The sequence below is a fragment of the Tasmannia lanceolata genome, unplaced genomic scaffold (genome assembly GCF_043159265.1).
Source record: "Tasmannia lanceolata isolate RefF3 unplaced genomic scaffold, GAP_Taslan_0.1 ptg000018l, whole genome shotgun sequence".
In the NCBI taxonomy this organism is placed as follows: domain Eukaryota; kingdom Viridiplantae; phylum Streptophyta; class Magnoliopsida; order Canellales; family Winteraceae; genus Tasmannia; species Tasmannia lanceolata.
In genome coordinates this window covers 22284199-22308189 of record NW_027518695.1, presented here as the reverse complement: position 1 = coordinate 22308189, position 23991 = coordinate 22284199, and the positions used below count along the sequence as shown (strand labels likewise).

Here is a 23991-nt window from a genome sequence, read left to right as displayed (position 1 = left end):
AAGGCCTTATATTAATAGATAAGTGGTACTAAAAGTTTGGGCTGTGATAAATCGACTGCCCTAAATGGATAAATAGACTCCCCATTTAGGGTGTCAATTTTGGCTCAGGCTAGGAGGCTCGCTCGAACTCGGCTCGAATCCTTAACGAGCCGAGCCGAGCTGAGCCGGCTCTCTAGGCTCGTTAAGCTTAACGAGCCGAGCCCAATTTAGGCCAGGCTCGGCTCGGCTCGTTAAGGCTTGTTAAGAATTTAATATATTTAAATATATATTATATATTAATTTATGCATTAAAAGGGTTGTCCAGGGAGTGAAAAGGGGGGGCAAAATATGTCACTTCATTTTTGGAACCCCATTTGTTACTAGGACCACCCCCCATAGTGTAAAAAAAGTAGTCAAATTACACTAATAGGGCTGTCCAGGGAAGATGAGGGGTGTGGACATAATATAACCCGAGCTCGGTAAGGCTCGCGAGCCTGACCGAGCCGAGCCGAACCCGAGCCTAGTTCGAGCCCGAGCCGAGCCTGGCCAAGCTCGGCTCGGCTCGTTTACACCCCTACTCCCCATGTGTCTTTCTCTCTCCTCTAGATTAGAGAGGAGAGAGAAAGACACATGGGGAGTCGATTCATCAATTTGGGAAGTCAATTTATCACTCCCCAAAAGTTTTTATTGACTCACCCGTGACTCATTCTGATAGGTGAGTGGTCCATCTCTTCAATTGCTTCAAGTGTGTTTCCTTCTTGAATCTCTCAGAAAGAGGAAGAGGCCCCCAGTGATTTGAATCCATGTATTTTTCATTTTGGACTTTCCTTATTCTGCTATGTTCTTGTCCCGGCCTGGGAGTGAACTCGGGTCGGTCATGCCTTTGGTTCTTACCTTATGTTAATAGACGAGTGTACTAAAGTTTTTATTGAATCACCTGTGACTCATTTGAGTTTAGGTTGACTCGACCCGAGTCTGAGCTTTTGAGTTCATGACCCCCAAAGAAATAGCTTCTTGTTGTAGATTTTTTGTACATGGATTTTTAACCCGAGTCCTTCTATACTTCTATGTCCTTCTCTTGTAACTTTTCCTTTCTGATAAATAAAATTTAAGGTGTCAGTCCCAGGTTCCTAGATAAATTCCTGGCTCAACAAAAAAAATTAAGGGAAAATAACCTAAAACAAGCTCTTTTTTTTACTATTATTCAAAAAGCAATGGAAAGTTGAAAATGACCAAAGTGAAGTGCTTTCACTGTTCAAAGCATTTTTGTGGACAAAATTGCCCCTCCTGCCTATTCACGTGTCAGACATCATTTTAGAGAGAAAAAAAGTGTTATTTTATCCCTTTTTCGCTTCTTTAGACGTGACTTTTACCTACAACAAAGCTTTCTTCTTCTTCAACATGTGTACTTTTTTCTTTTACCTCTATTAGAGCTACGTTTGCAGTTTGCAAGCTAGGTAAATCTGTGTAGCTAAATATGTTTGTGGTTGTGGTTGATTTAAACGTGTTTATTTTGTGCTTTGTATATTATGTATGTAGTTTTGTAGAGTATATAATTTTGAAGAGTGTTTGTACTTTTGTAGTGTATGTAGTTTTATGGAGTATTTTTTGCAGAGTATATGTAGTTTGATTCGTGTTATAATACTCAATCCTCAAACATGTGTTAAAGTCAATCGTTAAACGTTATTAAAGTTGTTAAAATTTTGTTCATTGGATTGGATTCCATGTAGTAAATATTGTCTCATTGGATTGGATTCCATCCTTTAATAGTGTTTGAGGATTGTTGGAATAGTGGTTGATAACCGTGTAATTAGCGGTAGACAGGGTATATATAGTGGTTGCAGCATATATTGGATTGGATTGGATTGCATCTACTTCATATTGAGTGATTGAATTGGAATCCATCTTCTCCACTAGTGGTTGAAGATTGTTGGAAGAGTGGTTGAAGCTGTGTAATTACTGGTTGAAATGGTATCAATAGTTGTTGCAACACTGTGAGTAGTGATTAGTGTGCACAAGGAGTTGTCCAAACTCTTCCCACACTGGTTGTCCAAATTTTGTTCATTGGATTGGATTACATCTACTTCATCACTAGTGGTTGAGGATTGTTGGAATAGTGGTTGACGCTGTGTAATTACTGGTTGAAATGGTACCAATAGTAGTTACAACACTGTGAGTAGTTATTAGTGTGCACAAGGAGTTGTCCATACTCTTCCCACACTGGTCCAGGGTTGTCCAAATTTTGTTCATTGGATTGGACTGCATCTACTTCATATTGAATGATTGAATTGGATTCCATCTACTCCACTAGTGGTTGAAGCTGTGTAATTACTGGTTGAAATGGTATCAATAGTGGTTGCAACACTGTGAGCAGTGGTTAATGTGCATTAGGAGTTGTCCAAACTATTCTCACACTGGTTGTCCAAATTTTGTTCATTGGATTGGGTTGCATCTACTTCATATTGAGTGATTGGATTGGATTCCATCTAATTCATCACTAGTGCTTGAGGATTGTTGGAATAGTGGTTGAAGCTATGTAATTACTGGTTGAAATGATACCAATAGAGGTTGCAACTTAAAAAAAAAACCTCAAAGTCGACTCTGCAACCACTGTTTTATGCCAAGTCGACTCCGGAGTCGACTTTAAAACCACTGTTTTAATCGAAGTCGACTCCGCAGTCGACTTTCAAAGCACTGTTTCAGCAGAAGTCGACTTTGCAACTGTTTTACAAAAAAAATAATGCGACTGCCCTTTATGTCTGGATTGCCTTATACAAAGAGATTCCACATACACCAACAAGTGAAACAATATTACACAATGAGATTCCACATACACCAATATATCCACATAGAAAGTGATTCCACATACAGCAACAACTCAAACACCATTAGACAATGTGATTCCACATACACCAATTAAGAGGACCGATTAAAAAAATAAGAAATTGCTCGACGTGCCCAAAGTCTTATACATTGACACGCCCATGCATAACCTCTAATAATTCATCGAGTATAGTGCTTCTCATCGCAGTAATGTCAGCCTGCCAGAAGTCCAAATCTTCATCTTTGCTCAGACAATCCATTTCCTTAATAACAAATAACCCACAGTCAAACCCGCAAAAAGTCAGATAAGACGAAGTTAGAACTGATCATATTTCATAGCTATAGGGTTCAAAATAAGATACATCACCCGTTTTTCTGAATGGGCCGTTTAGTAGGTTCAACTACTTGAAATGCAGTTAATTTCACATTATGCGTGTCCTCGAAGAACTTCTGAAGGTAACTTATTTGTGAAACATCGACAAGTACATAAGGGTTTCAAAATAAATATGAAATTAAAGTAAGTCTGTAGGGGTACGTACCACAGGCAACGCCTCCGAATAATATGTACCATCTTGAAGAGAATTGTACACTACGAAACACTCCTTAACCATATCTAATTCTACCAGGATCCAATGATTCGGGACATTCAAAGGAATGATGACTCTTCTTAGTTCTGAAGGTGGGATTCCCTGTAAACGTTGAACGTATTTAGCAAGCGTCTTGGGACCAGCATAGCTATTGTTGGTCATACATTGCTGTAAAATAGATGGAATCCAATCCAATGAACAATATTTTGACAACCCTTAAGCAGTGTGGGAAGAGTTTGAACAACTTCTGACACACATCAACAACTATTCCCGTTGTTGCAATCACTATTCATACCCTTTCAACCTCTAATGACACAGCTTCAACCACTAGTGAAGCAGATGAAATGTAATTCAATGGCTTATTATGATCCAGATGAAATCCAATCCAATGAACAATATTTGGACAACCCTTAAGCAGTGTGGGAAGAGCTTGAACAACTCCTGGCACACATCAACAACTACTCCCAGTTTTGCAACTACTATTTATACCATTTCAACGTCTAATGACACAGCTTCAACCACTAGTGAAGTGGATGGAATGCAATCCAATGACTCATTATGAAGCAGATGGAATCTAATCCAATGAACAACATTTTGACAACCCTTAAGCAATGTGGGAAGAGTTTAAACAACTCCTGACACACATAAACAACTGCTCCCACTTTCAATAACTAAAAAGACATTTTCAACAACTTAAATAGATTTCAACCAAGTTCAACACAAATTCAACCAAAATCTCAAACACAGTTCAAATAATAACTACAGATTTCAAACACTATTACATCTCATTTAACCCAGTAAAACAGATTACACCAATTTCAACAACTAAAACAGCTTTCAACCACTATATCAACCAGTACATCAAACACAAACATATTTCAACTATTGTTTCAATACATTTCATACACTTCAACCACTAATTCAACCAATTTCAACCCCTAAAACATATTTCAACCTCTATTTGAATACATTCCAACCACTACAACCGATTTCAACCAGTAATTCAACCCATTTCAACTACTAAAACCGATTGCAACAACAATTCCAACCAATGTCAACCACTAATCAGAATTCAACCACTAATTCAACATATTTCAACCAGTAAAACATATTTCAACCACTAAATCAGAATTTAACCAGTATTTCAACCAATAAAAAAAATTCAACCACTATTTCAACACATTTCAACTTCTACAACATATTTCAACCATTAATTCCTCCAATAAACCACTAATTAAACTCAATCTCCACAGACAAAAACCCTTAAAAGAAGTTGGTTTTCAAAATCCTAACTACTTCAAATTGATTTACCAAAACTCTAAAAGAATAGGGGTTGAAATTGGTTTACAAAATCCTCAATAATGGTTGAAATTGGTTTACCAAAACCCTAACAAATTGCAAAACTACAAACCAATGGAAGATGACAACAGAAAAAACCAATGGGTTTTCAATCTCTCACATTGTAAAACCCATTGATATTTTTAAAAAAAAAAACTATCACAAGAGGAGAATACCTACTTCAACTTGCTTCAACTATGAGAAGACGTAATGGGGGTTCACCGCCGTGCAAAACCTATCGGACGGAGGATTGAAACGCGTCAATAAATGGCGGAGTGAATGATTCACAGCCGTAAAAATAACGGCGGATTCGCCGGCGTTAGAAAAAGCCCTTTTCTTCTCCGTCGAATGAGGTTCACCGTCGTACGATTTCGTCTCCGTTGGAGGGAGGTAAAACGGCGATGGGGCTTTTGCAGTCCGTCGCTTGGTGGGAGGGAGAAGAATGATAGAGAACTGCTATGTTTTGAAACTAGAAAATGACCTAAAGAAAAAAAAACTGAAAAGACACTTTTGTTTTACTCGTATGGAGAGAAGGGCAAAAGGGTCCTCAAATTATAATGAACAGTGAAAAACACTTCAAGTTGGTCGTTTTCAACTCTCTTCTTACGTGTCAATAGTCCAAGAAAGAGTTTTTTTTAGGTCATTTTCCCAAAAAATAAAGGCTCTGGGTATCTGAAAATTTTATTAATATTTAGAAGAGCATACACTTGGTTCTGACAAACCCATCTAGACGGGACTCAAAACTAATCTAAAACAGTTCTACAAAATGGAAAAGTTTTGTATTAGTAATTTTTGTAGTTTTTAAGGTAATTCACTGAAGTTCTACACTAGACAAAACTATCATAATTTTTGTGCATGGTGTTAGAATTTTTAAACAAAATAATAAAAAGATTTGAAAAGTCAAAGATGCTTTTTCTTTTTGTTTAAAAAATTTGGAGGGAAGATTCAAATTATGTTTCCCTCTCTTGTTTTAAAGCAAAAGACTTTTGCATATGTGGGGACTTGAACCCAAGACCTGTGCTTGTGGTGTGTTTTCAAAACCAAAACCGTTTTTGTCTTTTAATGGTAATTAAGAGAGAAACGTTTATGTCTTTTAATGGTAATTAAGAGAGAAACGTTTTTGTCTTTTAATGGTGATTAAAAGAGAAACGTTTTTGTCTTTTAATGGTAATTAAGAGAGAAACGTTTGTCTTTTAATGGTGATTAAAAGAGAAACATTTTTTGTCTTTTAATGGTGATTAAAAGAGAAACGTTTTTTGTCTTTTAATGGTGATTAAAAGAGAAACGTTTTGGTCTTTTAATGGTGATTAATTATCCTCCAACAGTCATATTCTCATCTATAAAAAGAAGAGAACAGCACCATTGGAGGATATAGTTTTTTACAGAAAAAACATCAAAGTTTCTGCTTGTCTTCTTCCTTTCCTCCGTTCTGATCTGAGCACAGTTCTACGGTGATTCTGGGTGTACCAGTCAGCGAGTGCACGTGGACTGGAGCAAACTTTGGCTGTTTTATCTTGGAGCATTGGTTCGCGGATCCCGGTTTGCACTGGTAGGGGGCGGATACGATTCTTAAGGAGAGTGACCAGTGGCACGACTCAGCCTTCTTCTTCTCGATCTGTTTTACAGAAACGTTTTCTACAAAAGCTAAGTACTGATTTATTTACATTTCTAATTTCTGGATTCAATCAAGCCATATATCAGACCCTACTGGACAACATATAATTTGTCCAACAATCTTAAGAATCGTATTTTTCAAATCTGATCATATGGCTTCTGATAATCCGAACCCAACTTCTGTTGATACCATCTCTGTTGAGAATTCCAATCCAACGGTTGTTCGCACATCTGTTGTGAACAGAATTCTCAACACCATTCCAGATTTTTCCAAGATCGAACGCCTTACTAGATTGAACTATAAAAGATGGAAACAACAGATCTTGTTTGCTCTACAACAAATTGGTGCCGCTTTTGTTCTTACACAATCAAAACCATCTGAAGATTCTGCTGATTTTGAAAACTGGAATAATGCTGATTATATTTGCAAGAACCATCTCTTGAATGGTTTGTCAAATGACCTTTATAACGTATAATATTCATTTGAACATGCTGCTGATCTTTGGAATGCATTGGTAACTAAATATGATTTAGAGGATGCTGGAAATAGGAAATATGTGATAGGGAATTGTTTAGAATTTGCTATGGAAGATAAGAAACCTATATCTGCTCAAATAGATGAGTATCAGTTCCTAATTGGAGAATTGGCTAAGGAAGGTATGAAGTTACCTGACACATTCGTGGCTGGTTCTCTTATTGAGAAATTGCCTTTGTCTTGGAAAGATTTTAAAATCGGAATGAAGCACAAGACAAAAGAATGGACCTTAGACCAAGTAGTTGTTCGGATTAAAATCGAAGAGAAAAACAAACTAAAAGATAAGCAACAAAATGCCAAAGAGTATACCTCTAAGGCAAACATTGTTGAGACTAAGAATGATGGGTCTAAGAATCTGAAACCGAAGAAGGAAAAGAACTTCAAGAAATTTGGACCCAAAAAGAAAGGAGTCTGTTTTGAATGTGGAAAACCCGGACACTACAAGAAGGATTGCCGACACCGAAAGACTGGTTCGTCCAGTGCCAAGGTTAATTTAACCGAGGCAGATGTGATTGCAGCAGTTGTGACTGAGGTAAATCTGGTGGAAAATCCAAAGGAGTGGGTTCTGGATACTGGTGCTACCAAGCACATTTGTGGAAACCGAAACTCCTTCTACAACTACACCTTAGTTAAGGAAGGGGATCAAGTTTTCATGGGGAACTCACAGACCTCAAAAGTCGTTGGTAAGGGCAAGGTCTTGCTGAAGTTAACTTCAGGGAAAGTACTTGCACTTCAGGAGGTGCTGCATGTGCCGGATATACGGCGTAACTTGGTGTCTGGTGCGCTCTTGAACAAGAATGGACTAAAGCTCACTTTTGAAGCAGACAAGGCAATCATTAGCAAAAATAATGTGTTTGTAGGGAAGGGTTACAATGCAAATGGTTTATTTGTTCTTAATGTACTTGAAATCCTGAATGAAAAAGTATCATCTTCTTCTGCTTACATTGTTGAGTCCTTTGATATTTGGCATGGTAGATTAGGACATAGAAGTGCACCTTACATTAAAAGACTTTGTAATTTAGGTTTAATAAATGAAAAAATTGAACCTAGTAAAGAAAAATGTGAAATATGTGTTGAAGCAAAATTCACAAAGAAACCTCACTTTAGTGTTGAAAGAAAATCTGACTTATTAGAGTTAATTCATAGTGATCTAGCTGATTTAGAAATCTTGAATCTAGAGGAGGTAAAAGGTACTATGTGACCTTTATAGATGATTACTCTAGATACACTAAAGTATATCTTCTTAGAACTAAAGATGAGGCTGAACAAGCCTTTATCAAATATAAAAATGAAGTGGAAAATCAGTTAGATAGAAGAATTAAAAGACTTAGAACAGATAGAGGTACAGAATACTCTATAACTAAGTTCTGTGATGATAATGGTATTATCCATGAAACCACAGCCCCGTACCAACCTGAATCAAATGGTATAGCAGAATGAATGAACAGAACATTAAAGGACATGTTTAATGCTATGTTGATAAGTTCTGGTTTACCCTTGAACTTGTGGGGGGAAGCACTTCTTTCAGCTTGTTATATATATAACAGGATACCTCCAAAGAAAAAGGGTCAAATACCATATGATTTGTGGCATAACAAAATGCCTAGTTTATCTCATTTGAGAGTTTGGGCTTGTTTGGCTAAGATTGGAATACCAGAACCTAAGAAAAGAAAACTAGGACCTAAAACATGTGATTGTGTATTCATAGGATATGCTCAAAATAGTACAGCCTACAGATTTCTAGTTTTGAAATCAGTTGAAAATATCCTTGAATATAACACTATAATTGAATCTAGGGATGTTGAGCTCTTTGAACATCACTTCCCTATGAAGAAAGAAATTCCTAAAGAACCTAGTAATGATTCAAGAAATCAACCTGAAACTGAAAAGGAATTGGATTCTGGGTTTCAAGAACTCAGAAGAAGTAAAAGACAAAGAAAAGAAACAAATCTAGGAGATGGGATGTTCACCTATCTAATAGATAAAGATCCTGTAACTTACTCTGAAGCTGTGACATCTCCAAATGCTGTATTTTGGAAAGAAGCTATTAAAAGTGAATTAGATTCCATAATAGAAAATCACACTTGGGAACTAGTGGACCTTCCACCTGGAACAAAAGCACTAGATAGCAAGTGGATATTTAAAAAGAAGCTAAGACCTGATGGGACAATTGACAAGTTTAAAGCAAGATAGCTAAAGGCTTTAGACAGAAAAAGGAGATAGATTATTTTGATACCTATTCTCCTGTTGCTAGGTTGTCCACCATTAGGATATTATTAGCTATAGCTTCTATTCATAAATTGGTAATACATCAAATGGATGTAAAAACAGCTTTCTTAAATAGAGATTTAGAAGAAGAAATTTACATTAAACAACCTGAAGGATTCATTGTGTCTGGTCATGAAAACAAAGTTTGTAAACTAATTAAGTCACTGTATGGTTTGAAACAAGCACCTAAACAGTGGAATGACAAATTTGATAGTGTCTTAATTACAAATGGGTATAAGATAAATGAATCCGACAAATGTGTTTATAGTAAGTTTAATGGGGATAAAGGTGTAATACTTTGTGTACATGTAGATGATATACTAATTATTGGTACTAATTTGGACATAGTAAAATCTACTAAGAGATTTTTAATGTCAAATTTTGAAACCAAAGATATGGGTGAAGCTGATGTAATCTTAGGGATGAAGATCATCAGAAAAGAAAATGAAATAATATTGTCTCAGTCTCATTATGTAGAGAGCATTCTAAGAAAATTTGGACAATATGATAGTTCACCTGCAAAGACACCTTTAGATTGTCAGGTACACCTAAAGAAAAACAAAGGTGAGTTGGTATCCCAAAAGGAATACTCAAGTATTATAGGTTCAGTGTCATATTTAATGAACTGTACTAGACCTGACATTGCACTAGCAGTTGGAAAACTCAGTCAACACACACATAGACCAGGACATAAACACTGGCGGGCTTTGACTAGGTTGTTGAGGTACTTAAAAGGTACAATAAATTTTGGACTGCATTTTAGGGGGTTTCCTGCTGTCTTAGAAGGCTATAGTGATGCGAATTGGATCTCTGATTCAAGAGATTCAGTGTCTACCAGTGGATATGTATTCACCCTTGGTGGTGGTGCGATTTCTTGGAAATCGGTTAAACAAACTTGTAGTACAAGTTCCACTATGGAAGCAGAATTTATAGCCTTAGCCCTAGCAGGAGCTGAAGCCGAATGGCTCAGGAATTTTATGGCAGATGTGCCTTTATGGCCAAGGCCGGTTCCCTCAGTGTCTTTACACTGTGATAGTTAAGCTGCTTTAGCCAAGGCCAAAAGTAAGACCTATAATGGCAAAAGAAGGCATATACGCCTGAGGCATAATTTGGTAAAGCAATACTTGAGTGAGGGAACAATAGCACTCGACTTTGTAAGGTCGGAGAGGAATCTGACAGATCCTCTGACAAAGCCACAAATAAACAAGGTGGTTTATGAGACATCGCAAGGAATGGGGTTAAAGCTCGTGGCATGAACCATTAGTGATGGACACCCAACCAATGTGAAAGGAGATCCCTAGAATTTGGTTCAATGGGTACTAACAAGTCACCGGATGGTTTGTTAACAATATCACCCCCTACTCCTAGATGCAAATGGATGAAAGATAGTGTTCACTGCAAATGAGAGAGGATGAGTTATAGACTCTTAATCAGATCATAACCTGTATTGGGTGGTATATTACTTGCAGTGCATACTTGATGACTGACCTAAGTGAATGTGGAGGTAATGCCGCTTCCTATGAGAATTTAACGAGTAATTCTCTAGAACATTCATGAGAACCAAGAGGGGAACAAGGCCAAAATGTTCCAAAACTGTGAATGAATCACCAAGGAATCGAATGTAGAGTGTGGATAACAGGTTAGTCAGTTACACCCACGAGGAAAGGTTGAAGGAGTCTAACTCTACCCGTACTCGGTAACGTAATCTGTTTATCCTAAATATCGGTTGAAGTCCAAAAGACACCGGTATGAATCCACTCTATTTTCTAATGTGCTCAGATACTTCCGTTTTCAATTTTCAACTGTATTTTGAATCTTGTGGGGGATTGTTAGAATTTTTAAACAAAATAATAAAAAGATTTGAAAAGTCAAAGATGCTTTTTCTTTTTGTTTAAAAAATTTGGAGGGAAGATTCAAATTATGTTTCCTTCTCTTGTTTTAAAGTAAAAGACTTTTGCATATGTGGGGACTTGAACCCAAGACCATGGTGAGTGTGCTTGTGGTGTGTTTTCAAAACCAAAACCGTTTTTGTCTTTTAATGGTAATTAAGAGAGAAACGTTTATGTCTTTTAATGGTAATTAAGAGAGAAACGTTTTTGTCTTTTAATGGTGATTAAAAGAGAAATGTTTTTGTCTTTTAATGGTAATTAAGAGAGAAACGTTTTTGTCTTTTAATGGTGATTAAAAGAGAAACGTTTTTTGTCTTTTAATGGTGATTAAGAGAGAAACGTTTTTTGTCTTTTAATGGTGATTAAAAGAGAAACGTTTTTTGTCTTTTAATGGTGATTAAGAGAGAAACGTTTTTTGTCTTTTAATGGTGATTAAAAGAGAAACGTTTTGGTCTTTTAATGGTGATTAATTATCCTCCAACAGTCATATTCTCATCTATAAAAAGAAGAGAACAGCACCATTGGAGGATATAGTTTTTTACAGAAAAAACATCAAAGTTTATGCTTGTCTTCTTCCTTTCCTCCGTTCTGATCTGATCACAGTTCTACGGTGATTCTGGGTGGACCAGTCAGCGAGTGCACGTGGACTGGAGCCAACTTTGGCTGTTTTATCTTGGAGCATTGGTTCGCGGATCCCGGTTTGCACCGGTAGGGGGCGGATACGATTCTTAAGGAGAGTGACCAGTGGCACGACTCAGCCTTCTTCTTCTCAATCTGTTTTACAGAAACGTTTTCTACAAAAGCTAAGTACTGATTTATTTACATTTCTAATTTCTGGATTCAGTCAAGCCATATATCAGACCCTACTAGACAACATATAATTTGTCCAACACATGGTCTAATGGGTTTTGTATTTGTGATTAAAGCTGGTGAATCATGGGATTTCGCCCGAGTTGATGGATGAGTTAGAGAGGTTGACGAAGGAGCATTACAGGAAGCGCATGGAGGCGCGGTTTAAGGAATCCATGGCAACGAAGGCTCTGGAAGGAGCCCAAATAGACATCAAAGACGTTGATTGGGAGAGTACCTTCTTCTTGCGCCATCTCCCAGTCTCAAATATGTCTGAGATCCCTGATCTTACTAATGATTATAGATAAAATTAACACTTGCTACTTTGATATTTTGGGTGTCTGATTTTCACAGCCAAGAAACAGGAATCGGAATTCTGATTCCTATTCCGATTCTCCCTTAAATGGAATGAGAAAGAAATTAAAGTAAAATTTTTAATTCGAAAAATTCAGATAAAAAAAATCCATTCTAAATTGGGAGAATCAATACCACTTCTTTGGACAGGAAACAGATCCAGTATTTTCCCCTTCTAATTTCACAAGAAGTCAATTTCACGCCCTGATTCTGTTAACCAAATGCTAGAATCAGGCAGAATTGGAATCAGATCCCGATTCCAGCACCTGATTCCGATAACCCAAACGCACCCTTAGGGTAATGAAAGGCCTGTGAGGCTTCTAATGTACCCATGTCTGTGAGAGTTTAAATAAGAAATAGGTCATAAATTGCCTAATTTTCCATTATTTTATTTTCTCCTACCCACTTGTTAGTGATTCCATTCCCCTCCCCTCCCCAAAATCTTCCCTTTCTATTTAATTCTTCTGTGAAGACCAACACAAAGCTACATTGTTTTAAACTATGGCATTCAATGTGATAATTTAGTGAAAAGCTGTTGACCAATTAATGGAATTGAAGTAGGCAGTTGCAAAGTCCATGCAAATTTTTTTTTCTTACGAGATTTAATTTGTGCGTGTGTATGTGGGTTTGTTTGTGAATTGTAGGAAGACAATGAAGGAATTTGTGGTGAAATTGGAGAAACTAAGAAGACCTATTAGACTTGCTATGTGAGAATCTTGGGCTAGAGAAGGGTTACTTGAAGAAGACCTTTTGTGGATCCAAGGGCCCAACCTTTGGGACCAAGGTGAGCAACTACCCTCCATGCCCACGCCCCGAGTTGATCAACGGGTTGCGGGCCCACACCGATGCGGGCGGTATCATCCTTGTCTTCCAGGATGATCAAGTCAGTGGGCTCCAGCTCCTCAAAGACGATCAATGGGTCGACGTTCCCCCAATGCGTCACTCCATCGTAATCAACATCAGTGACCAACTTGAGGTCTTGCCCTAATCCTGCTCTCTAGAACTATTATAATCATTATTTTTATATATGATTATTACAATTTGATCTTGTTTTGTTAATGGGACATTAAGTCCTCTTTAAAAGTCAGTAACCACATAATTTTAGAACTATAACTGTCATTTGCAAGTAGTGGTTGTTTCACCTCTGTTGTGACTAAGTGCATCGTAATCTCGGCCCTTCACAAAAAGGCTGATATCTCGTGACCCACTTAGTTGCAGAAGTGAAACAATCACTTGCAGGTTAGAATATATTAGATTGGATTTAGAAAGATCTGATCGTTGGATCATTAGGGTGGTAGATTGGATCTAGAAAAATCTGGCCATTGGATCATTAGGGTGGTAGATTAGGTGATGGGGTGTAAAAACGCTGCAGCCTATCGGCTTCCAACACATGGCTAGAGGAAGGCCCACCGCAGACCAGCCTATCAGCTGCCGACACGTGTCCTGAGGGGGGCCACTGCAAATCCCGCGTCAGCAAGGGTAGTTCGGTAATTACCTCAGAGTAGGTGAGCTCGGGCCTATGGCTGGTCGACACCTGCCTTGGAGCATTAACTCCCCACCTACCCCAAATTTCCTCTATAAAAGGGCTTTCAAAGCTCATAAATTAGGGTAATAACTTCTTCACCCACCACCCTAAAACTAGCTCTGCACTCCTGTTCATACTGACTTGAGTGACGAAGAGCCTGTCCGGAGTACACTCCGGGTCGGTCGTTCTGACCTCGTTTGCTTCTGTGCATAACACATTTCCCCCGGACCCTATTTCCTTCACTTCAGCTCCTCAGGCCTTCTAGCTCGGCTCTTGCGTCACTGTCACGTCTGTTAACCGATTTCGGGCCTAACAGATTGGCGCCATCCGTGGGACCCTAGAACTAAAAGATGTTCCCAGATAGCTCACACACAAAAATGACGGGGCGCAGGAGTGCACGGGTGCCAACCGCGCGGACTACCCGAGCCGTCCTGCCTCGCAGGACCCGGAGCGAGCGAGTCGCCTCGCTGGTGGTGGCAGCTTCTGATACGGCCGAACAGAGCCAACCTCGTTTGGAACACCTGAACCCCATGCCCACTCCGGAGCAAGTCCAAGCTCTCTTTCAGCAAATGACAACTCTCGTTGGTCAGTACCAGCGGCTACTCCAAGTGCCTCCCCAACCTCCTCCGGAAGCTCCACAACCTATCCAAGAAAGGCCAGAAATCTACAGGGGAGAGTCGTCGCGCCATGGTGAGGACCGAACTCACCGTCCCCCCGGACAAGTCCGTCACCCCGCAGCCAGGCATGCACAGACAGAGCCGCACCGCCGTCGGAGGTCGCGGTCTCGCTTTGTGCAAAGGCGCCAAGCTCATGAAGAGCGCGCACCACAGGCAAAATCCCGGTCCCGTCATAGAGTCCGGAGAGCCACTCCGGCTCTGCGGCGAGCCAATCTGTGGAGAGAAATAGGTCACCAGACCGTAGAGCTGACCCGATGCTGCGGAGAATAGAAGAAATGGACCACAAAATTGAAGAGCTGGCTAAGGATCAAAGCCAGCCTACGTCTAGGGCGTTCTCGAGCAGAACGCCGTTCACCGACGACGTGATGGGTGCCCCAGCACCCAGGGGATTTAAAATGCCAACTATCCTGCAGTATGATGGGACCACTGACCCCGTGGACCACTTGGAGACGTTCCGGACAATGATGCTCCTCCACGGTGCGTCAGACGGTTTCCTCTGCAGAGCGTTTCCGACGACCCTAACAGGTGCAGCAAGGGAGTGGTACTCAAGGATCAGACCGAACTCCATCAGCAACTTCGATGACTTCGGGGAAAACCTGGTCCGCCACTTCATGAGCAGCTGCAGGCCAAGGAAAACAACAGCATCGCTGATGACCTTGCGGCAGGAGGATAATAAACCTCTCAAAGCCTTCATCGGCCGCTTCAACAGGGAGGCACTCCAAGTGCCAAATCTAGACCCCTCGGCCGCTACGAACGCGCTTCTTGCAGGTGCTAGGTCAAATGATTTCCGCAGAGCAGTGGCCCGCCGGAATCCTCACTCCCTAGCAGATCTGATGGCCGGGGCAGAGGAATACATATCAGTGGAAGAGACGTTGGCTGCTCTGGACTCGAGTCGGAGGAGAACCTCTGATGACAAGAGCCAAGACAGGTACCCTGCTAAGCAGCGCAGGGATGATAAGGTCGTCAGAAGAGACAAGTCCCCCCAGAAAAGGGAGGAAAACTTCACCCCTCTCAACACCTCCCGAAGACATATACTGGCTGCCATCAGCGGAGAAGAGTTCATAAAGTGGCCAACCTCAATGATCTCCAAGGGAAACAGGAGAGACAAGTCGAAGTACTGCCGGTTCCACAGGGACCACGACCATGATACAGACGACTGCTGGCAGCTGAAGGAGGAGATCGAGCAGTTGATCAGCAGGGGCTACTTGAAAAAATATGTCTGAAGCGACACCCGCAGAAGTGACCCCAAGGAGAAAGGTCCCCAGGGCCGAAGCCCTCGGCGGTCTCACCCGCCCACAGTCCGAAGACAATCTCCTCTGCCGCCTAGTCCACCACCAGAGGCACACCGCTCCCAACCAAGGGGAGTCATTGGCACAATCATAGGCGGTCTGGCAGCTGGAGGCACCTCATCCGCTGCTCGGAAAGCTTACGCACGCCGAGTCAATGCCATGCACGCATGCAGCAAGAAGGCGAAGACGGAGAATGAGATCTCCTTCTCGGATTCAGACCTCGACGGCCTGATATTACCACATGATGACGCCCTAGTCCTAACGATGCTCGTCGCAAACTGGGAGCTGAGGAAAGTCCCGGTAGACAATGAGAGCTCAGCCGACATCTTAGACTATCACGCCTTCGAAAGGATGATGATAGGTGACGACCGCTTAAGGCCGGCGAACTCAGATCTGTTCGGCTTCTCTGAAGAGGTCGTCAAGGTGGAGGGACAAATCGAACTTCCTGTCCTCGTCGGGGATCCACCCTGCCAGGCTTTCGCCATGGTCAACTTCCTAGTAGTGAGGGCCACTCAGTCTATAACGCTATTTTAGGATGGCCTGGGCAGAACCTGATCCACGCCATCGCGTCTGCTTATCACCAGATGATGAAATTTATTACGACAAGCGGCGTCGGAGAAGTAAGGGGAGACCAGCCACAATCTAGGGAGTGCTATGCAATGGCACTCAAGGGCAAAAATGCAACGGAGTCGTTCCCAATCAAGCTACTGGACCTGAGGGATGAAGCTCAGGGAACTCAGCCCGCCGAAGACCTTATGCCCATTCCCCTGTGCGAAAACGATGATGAGAAGGTGGTTCAGATTGGCTCCTCTCTAGACGACGACACCCGGCGCAGCCTCACCCAGTTTCTTCAGAACAACGCAGATGTCTTCGCATGGGCTCCCGCAGACATGCCCGGTATTAGCCCGGAGGTCAGCACGCACCGGCTAGGTGTTGACCCAACCTGCAGGCCGGTAAAGCAGAAAAGGAGACACTTCGCCCTCGAAAGGCGGCAGGCGATCAGAGAAGAAGTGGAGAGGCTCCTAAGGGCTGACTTCATTCGGGAAATCCAGTACCCGGACTGGTTGGCAAACGTAGTCCTGGTAAAAAAGGCAAATGGGAAATGGAGAACCTGCGTCGACTTCACTGATCTGAATAAAGCCTGTCCCAAGGACAGTTACCCGCTTCCAAAGATCGATCAACTCATTGACGCCACTGCAGGTCACGAGTTACTGAGCTTCATGGACGCCTTCTCCGGATATAATCAGATCAGAATGTATGAGTCAGATATCCCGAAGACCTCCTTTGTAACGGACCAGGGGACCTACTGCTACCGCGTCATGCCCTTCGGCCTGAAAAATGCCGGAGCCACGTATCAGAGGCTCGTAATCAGATCAGAATGTATGAGTCAGATATCCCGAAGACCTCCTTTGTAACGGACCAGGGGACCTACTGCTACCGCGTCATGCCCTTCGGCCTGAAAAATGCCGGAGCCACGTATCAGAGGCTCGTAAACAAGCTCTTCCGGAATTAGATCGGCCGCAACATGGAAGTCTATGTCGACGACATGCTGGTCAAAAGCCGAAGCGCACAAGATCATGTCTCCGACTTGAAGGAAACATTTCAAGTCCTGAGAAATCATAAGATGAAGCTCAATCCCACCAAATACACCTTCAGCGTCAGCTCAGGAAAGTTCCTAGGGTTTATGATTAGCCAGAGAGGGATAGAGGCCAATCCGAAAAAAATCAAGGCCGTGGTGGAGCTCACTCCGCCGAAAACCATCAGAGATGTGCAGCGACTGACAGGGATGATAGCCGCGCTGGGACGCTTCGTCTCAAAATCTGCAGAAAGGTGTCTCCCCTTCTTCAGCGCAGTCAAAGGACTCAAGACCGCGCCCTGGACAGAGGAATGACAGGTCGCCTTCGAGGAGTTAAAACAATATCTGTCCTCTCCACCGCTATTGACAAAACCGGAGCCCGGTGAGGAGCTACTTTTGTACTTATCTATAAGCCCCTTGGCTCTGGCGGCAGTCCTAGTTCGTGAAGAGCACAGCCAACAAAAGCCGGTCTACTACGTTAGTAAAGTCCTGCACGACGCTGAAATCAAGTACAAGCGCGTCGAGAAATTGGCTTACGGGCTGGTGACGGCAACCAGGAAGTTGAGACCGTATTTTCAAGCTCACATGATAAAGGTCCTAACTGACCAGCCGCTTAGGCAAGCTCTCCATAAGCCGGACACCTCGGGACGACTCGTTAAATGGGCCGTGGAACTGAGTGAATTTGACATCCGGTACATGCCCAGGCCCGCGATCAAGGCTCAAGTATTGGCAGATTTCGTAGCTGAATGCTCCATCCCCCAGCAGATCACCGAACCAGAAGTCGCCCAAGCCCCAGCAGCGAAAAGTGCAACCGCAACTGGGGGGCCAGCAGAAGATGGAGCCGGAACGGGAATCATCCCCGTACCACCAGCTGAACAGGGTCCTTCAACCGCCGAACCACTCTGGGAGGTGCACGTGGACGGATCTTCGAACAAGGTTGGCTGCGGAGCCGGTCTGGTCTTAACCGGGCCGGACAGTTTCGCCCTAGACTGCGCCTTAAGGTTCGGATTTCGCGCATCTAACAATGAGGCCGAGTATGAAGCACTCCTCGCCGGAATGAATCTTGCAGTCCAGATTGGCGCCCAGAGATTGAAAGCCTACTGTGACTCCCAGTTAATCGCCAACCAGATCCAAGGGATATACGAAGCCCGCGAAGAGCGTATGATTAAATACCTCTCCCTGGTTCGACAGCTATCTTCCAAGTTCAAAAGTTTTGAGGTCGTCAGAATCCCCAGAACGGACAACACAAAGGCAGATATACTGTCTAAGCTGGCCGCATCCGGGTACACGACTCTCGGAAATATACACATGGAGTTCTTACAGGCATCCAGTATCGAAAGAAAGGCTGCTGAGATAATGCAGGTGGAACACGAGTCCTGCTGGATGGACGAGATCGTCGAATAGCTACGTAGTGGGAGAGTACCCGAGGCCAAGAGAGAAGCGCGCAAGGTGATCCAAAGAGCAGCCCGTTTTTCACTCGATGGCGAGAACTTGTTCAAAAGATCCTACACCCTCCCCTACTTAAAATGTCTCCGGCCCAGCGACGCCACGTACGCCCTGCAAGAGACACATGAAGGTATTTGCGGAGAGCATCTAGGGGGCAAGGCACTGGCGATCAAAGTTCTGTTGAGAGGTCTGTACTGGCCGACATTAAGACAAGACGCGCTGACCCTGGTCAAGAGGTGTGAGAAATGCTAAAAGTTCTCCCCCACCATTCATCAGCCCGCTGTATCTATGGCTCCAATCATCAGCCCGCTACCCTTCGCGATTTGGGGGCTGGATATCTTGGGCCCCTTTCCACCGGCCTCTGGAAGGCGCACCTTCGTAGTGGTGGTCATTGATTATTTTACCAAATGGGTGGAGGCTGAACCTCTAGCCCAGATCACCGAGCAGAATGTGCAGAACTTCTTTTGGAAATCAGTGGTCTGCAGATTCGGGATCCCTCGCGCCTTGATAACAGACAATGGCAAACAATTCGACTGCCGAAACTTTCGAAAATTCTGCTCCGACCTGAAAATTGAGCAGAGGTTCACCTCAGTAGCGCACCCACAGACCAACGGGCAGACAGAAGTCACAAACTGAATCCTACTGCAGGCTATAAAGGAAAGACTGGACGAAAAAGCTGGTCGATGGGCAGACGAGCTCTATCATGTCCTATGGGCGTATCGCACCACCCCACGCACACCAACGGGTGAGTCACCATTCAACCTGTCGTTTGGAACAGAGGCGGTAATACCTGTCGATGTAGGCACCCCGTCCGCTCGGATCACCAGCTTCAACGAACAGCTCAACGGTGACGGGCTCCGCGCTAATCTCGACTTATTAGAGGAGGCCAGAGAAGAATCCCGAATAAGAGTCGCCGCCTACAAGCAGAAAGTATCTCGCTATCATGACTCCAAGATTCGCCCCAGAGAGTTTCGAGTTGGAGATCTGGTCTTAAGGAAAGCTGCCATCTCCCAACCCAAGAAGGTCGGAAAACTTTCCCCAACCTGGGAGGGGCCATACCAAGTAAAAGAGGTGGTTCGTCCGGAAAGTTATAGGCTAGAAACACTCGAGGAACAGCCGCTACCCCACGCCTGGAACTCAAAGAACCTTCGAAAATACCATCAGTAGCGAGCTAACCGATGCAAAAATGACTTTGTAAATACATACTGAATATGAATGAAAGAAGCTCTTTTACAAATCTCTTCGTATTCGTCCATTCGGAAACCCAGTTCACTAAAACTAGGGTACTCGACGCTTGGTTCCCCACGGCTCGTCTCCGCAAAGACCGGGAGCCCACTCCTGGTCCGGAACCAGCCCGGATGCAGAAACCAAAGCTCTTTGGAAACCCAGTTCACTAAAACTAGGGTACTCGACGCTTGGTTCGCCACGGCTTGTCTCCGCTAAGACCGGGAGCCCACTCCTGGCCGGAACCAGCCCGGATGTAAAAACCAGAGCTCTTCGGAAACCCAGTTCGCTAAAACTTGGGTACTCATCAAATTGGAAACCCAGTTCACTAAAACTAGGGTACTCGACGCTTGGTTCGCCACGGCTCGTCTCCGCAAAGACCGGGAGCCCACTCCTGGTCCGGAACCAGCCCGGATGCAAAAACCAAGTTCCTGAGAAACCACGCCCATTGGGATTAACCTAAGCCCATGACGCCTGCCTGGAGCAATAGCTACACGGTACATGGCCAAACAAGTATAAACTAGAGACAAAAGCAGGGAAAAGGTAGACAGTAAAAATTTGCTTTCCATTCATATGTGAGGGCCTCAGAGGACCATTACAAAAACAACGCCTCAACGGGCTGTTACAAAAAGTTGGGCCTCCAAAGGGCCATTACAAAAAGAAGTCAAAAAGCCACCAAAAGGGGAGGAGAAGAGCTCAAAACGCCTCGTTGCCGCCATCCGGCGCTGGATCTGCCCCTGCGGCCAAGGATGCGTCCGCTGTGGCCGGCTCATCATCAGTAATTGTCGGTGGGTCAGGTAGAACCATCTTGGACAAATCAACGCCCGGGTCGGAATCCTTGACCTGCCCCAGGCAGTCAAAAAACCCTATCTTATAGGCCTCACTGGATAGGAGAAGGAGTTCGTCCTCCTTTTCTTGAACGGCCGTCACCTGCCTCGTTAGGGCTCTTTCCCTCTGAGCGTTGAGGGCTTCCGTCGCTTTCTCCTTCTGCGCGGCCAGCTAAGCGGCAAAATCCTCTTTCAGCCGCTTGTTCTCCTCGGCCGACGTGTCAATGATTTTCTGTACCTCCTTTGCCTCCCGGATCAACTTCCCATTCTCCGCTTCCGAGTTCGTGATTGCTGTAGAGAACTTCTTACTCTTCCCCTGAAGATCATTGAAGTACACTCCAATCTACAAGATACACATGAGCAAATTTTAATACAGGTAGACGAAGTGAAAGACGGACAGAGAGTGAGCGTACTCGTTGGCCATCTTACCTGATAAAGGGAAGAAAATACGGCCTCTTCGGCCATAGCTGGCGGCTCGTGGAGAACCTGTTCCTTGTCTTTGTTGAGAATACACTTTCTCTGGATCTCAACAGCTACCCGGCTCTCACCGAGGCCGGTGTCATTTTTCTGAACGGCCCAATTGGGCCGAAAAACATTATCTCCGGACCTCGTCGGGGGAGGAAGGGTCCCAGCAGGTGTTCCCACCTTCTTCGAGGACCCTGCACCCCGGCTCGAGGAACTCACCAATTTCACCGAACTCTTGGCTTTGAGTGGCGGCGGCGCGTCCTGGGTGGGGGCCGGGCTCGCTGTCTCCAAGGCCTTTCTTTTCTGACCCTGACGGACCGTCCCAAAGGCCCCCTTCCTCATTTTATCAACTAGCGACTGCTGCTGCATCTCTGAAAGTCGACACACAAACAAAACCAGTCAAAAGCAAGGAAAAAGAGGAAAGATAAGTTTTAAACAAGACTAGCCACGTACGTGCCCGGGTCACGGTACTAAGGCCCAACCCAACCAGAACCTCTTCCCCTTGGAAGTTCGAGCAATCGATAGGTCCCTCGTGATCCAGCACCTCCCGAAGCAAGGCAAGCGTCCTCGCATCCTCGCCCTCGAGGAGCGGCTTGCGACTCATCGCGACTGCATCCGGGGTTCCCCATTTCAAAGGGACCGGCCAGGGCTCGCTGGACTCCCTGTCCTCGACATAAAAGAACCTGTTTCTCCACAAGTGTATAGAGGAGGGGATGCCAGTAATCATTTTTACCTCCGGGCGCTGGCTAATGTAAATCCAACCCCCGCCCTTGTGCCTCTTCAATTGCGCACACGCGCGGAACAAGGGCACGGACAAGCTCCTCTGAAGCCGGCCCTGAATGAGGTATACGAACCCTATAAGTAGCCTCCATGAGTTAGGCGATACTTGAGCCGGAGCCAGCCCGTAGTATTGAAGCACCGAGGCGAAGAATGGGTGCATAGGAAATCGAAGTCCGGCTCTCAACGACTCATCATATATGCAAACATTAGAACTCTCGTTACAAGCCCTATCTCCCTCCGTCGCCTCCCTCAGCCCAAACCTGGATGGAATACAGTATTTATCCCTAATCACCACCAACATGGACTCATCCAGGTGATTCTCCTCGTTGAGAGCCTGTATGTTGTATTTGGGATTGGCATCCATCCGGGCCCTCGCCACGACCTCAACGGCCCGACCAGGGATTAATGTTGTGGACGTCTGTAGACACCCCATTTTGACTAAGCCCTAAACCTTTCCGGCTCGTGCCAAATCCATCCGAATCTCAGCATTAGGGTTCCAAACTTCACCCTAGGCTGGATGAGGGTCTCTTCTAACCCCCTGCAAAATTTCATCGAGATCGGAGCTTGTTTGCCTAGTAAATGGACCGAAATAGTGTGTGTAGTGCAAATGAGGGGGTGGCCCACTAGGTTTTTCATTTTACCCCAAAATCCGTGTATTTGAAGGAAAATTCCAGTCATCCAAAGACCCTAAGTGCCCATGAATACATTTTTAGAAGCCTTAAAGCCCTAGAAATGTCCCGGCAAAATTCCAGAAAAATCCGACAAAAATATTCACAAAAGACAAGCTGAGTTTGTGTAGTTATCAAAACAAGGGGGTGATTTAGCCAGTCAGAGTCGCGCATTTGTGCGCTTATCAATTAGGGTGTGGATATCGGTTAGAAAAAAATGCCTATAAATAGCACATTAACCCTCATTTATAAAGAAAAAAAAAGGAAAAAAAAATTCGCAGAGAGAGAGGAGTAATCCCCAAATTCGCCGAAACCCATTTCTTCTCCGATCTTCTCCGGCTCATGCTCCGGCTAGCTCCGATCTTCTTCTCTGGGCAGTTCACACCATATCTTCCACCCTCCTTTCATTTACAGTCAACGAGCAAAAGAGAGAGAAGAAGTAGATCTGAAGAACCGAAAACTTTGTTCTTAGATTTTCCAATCAGAATTCTATCTTCTCCGGCAAGCTCAACCGGACTCCGGCCTAACTCCGGTCAGTTTTCAGCCGAATTTTGTTGTCAATTATTGCTTTGCTTCCTCTATTCTTCTTCTTAACATTGAAGCCTTAGATTCATCCTGTTAGAAACCCTAATCTTCACCATTTTCTAACTCGAAATCTTATACTTTTACCTCCTTTAGATCCGATCCAAACCTTAGATCTGGCCATAGAAATCCTAATTCCAGCTTACCTAACCTAGATCCCTCTCTGTCAATCGTTCTTTGTCATGGATTTGAGAAATGGAGGGAGTGAGAGATTTATTACAGATTTAAGAGATTGAGAGAGAAGAGAACTGAAAGAGAGTAGGAAGAAAGAGCAAGAGAAAGAGAGAGTTTTAGAGAAGGAAAATTAGATCTGATCTTCTCCGATCGTCTTCTCCGACAGATCTCCAACCGATCTAGTCGGATTCCGATCCATCTCTGCCTTAAAGCATCCGTCGGCAGCTAGAGAAATTTTGGATCTGTTCTTCTTCGATACAGTTCGAGCATTTTCATTTGTGTTTGCTTATCTCGATCAGAAGTCTTATTATTTTCTTCTTGTGGCCGATCAGAGACGTTTCAGAAAAGGTATTTTATTATTATTTCATAGATTAATGTTGATTTGTCTTAATAAGTTATGTGATAATGTATGAAAGATGATTATTTCTCTAGACCTGCAGATATTTTTTGTTTAAAGACTTATTAAATCACATCTAATTATGTTTTGTTTGAAATTAGGAGATGAATTTCTTTGTAACTTGA

General features: G+C 43.5%; 1 protein-coding gene across 1 annotated transcript; it reads right to left on the bottom strand.

Moving 5' to 3' along the window:
* Positions 1 to 20508: 20508 nt before the first annotated feature.
* LOC143852014 (uncharacterized) lies at positions 20509 to 22036 on the bottom strand. The gene is made up of 2 exons (XM_077361522.1): positions 21230 to 22036; positions 20509 to 21143 (listed from the first exon to the last, which is right to left on the bottom strand). Exons 1-2 carry the CDS (start codon positions 21632 to 21634, stop codon positions 20973 to 20975), a joined length of 576 nt encoding a protein of 191 aa, XP_077217637.1. The 5' UTR covers positions 21635 to 22036; the 3' UTR covers positions 20509 to 20972.
* Positions 22037 to 23991: the final 1955 nt, after the last annotated feature.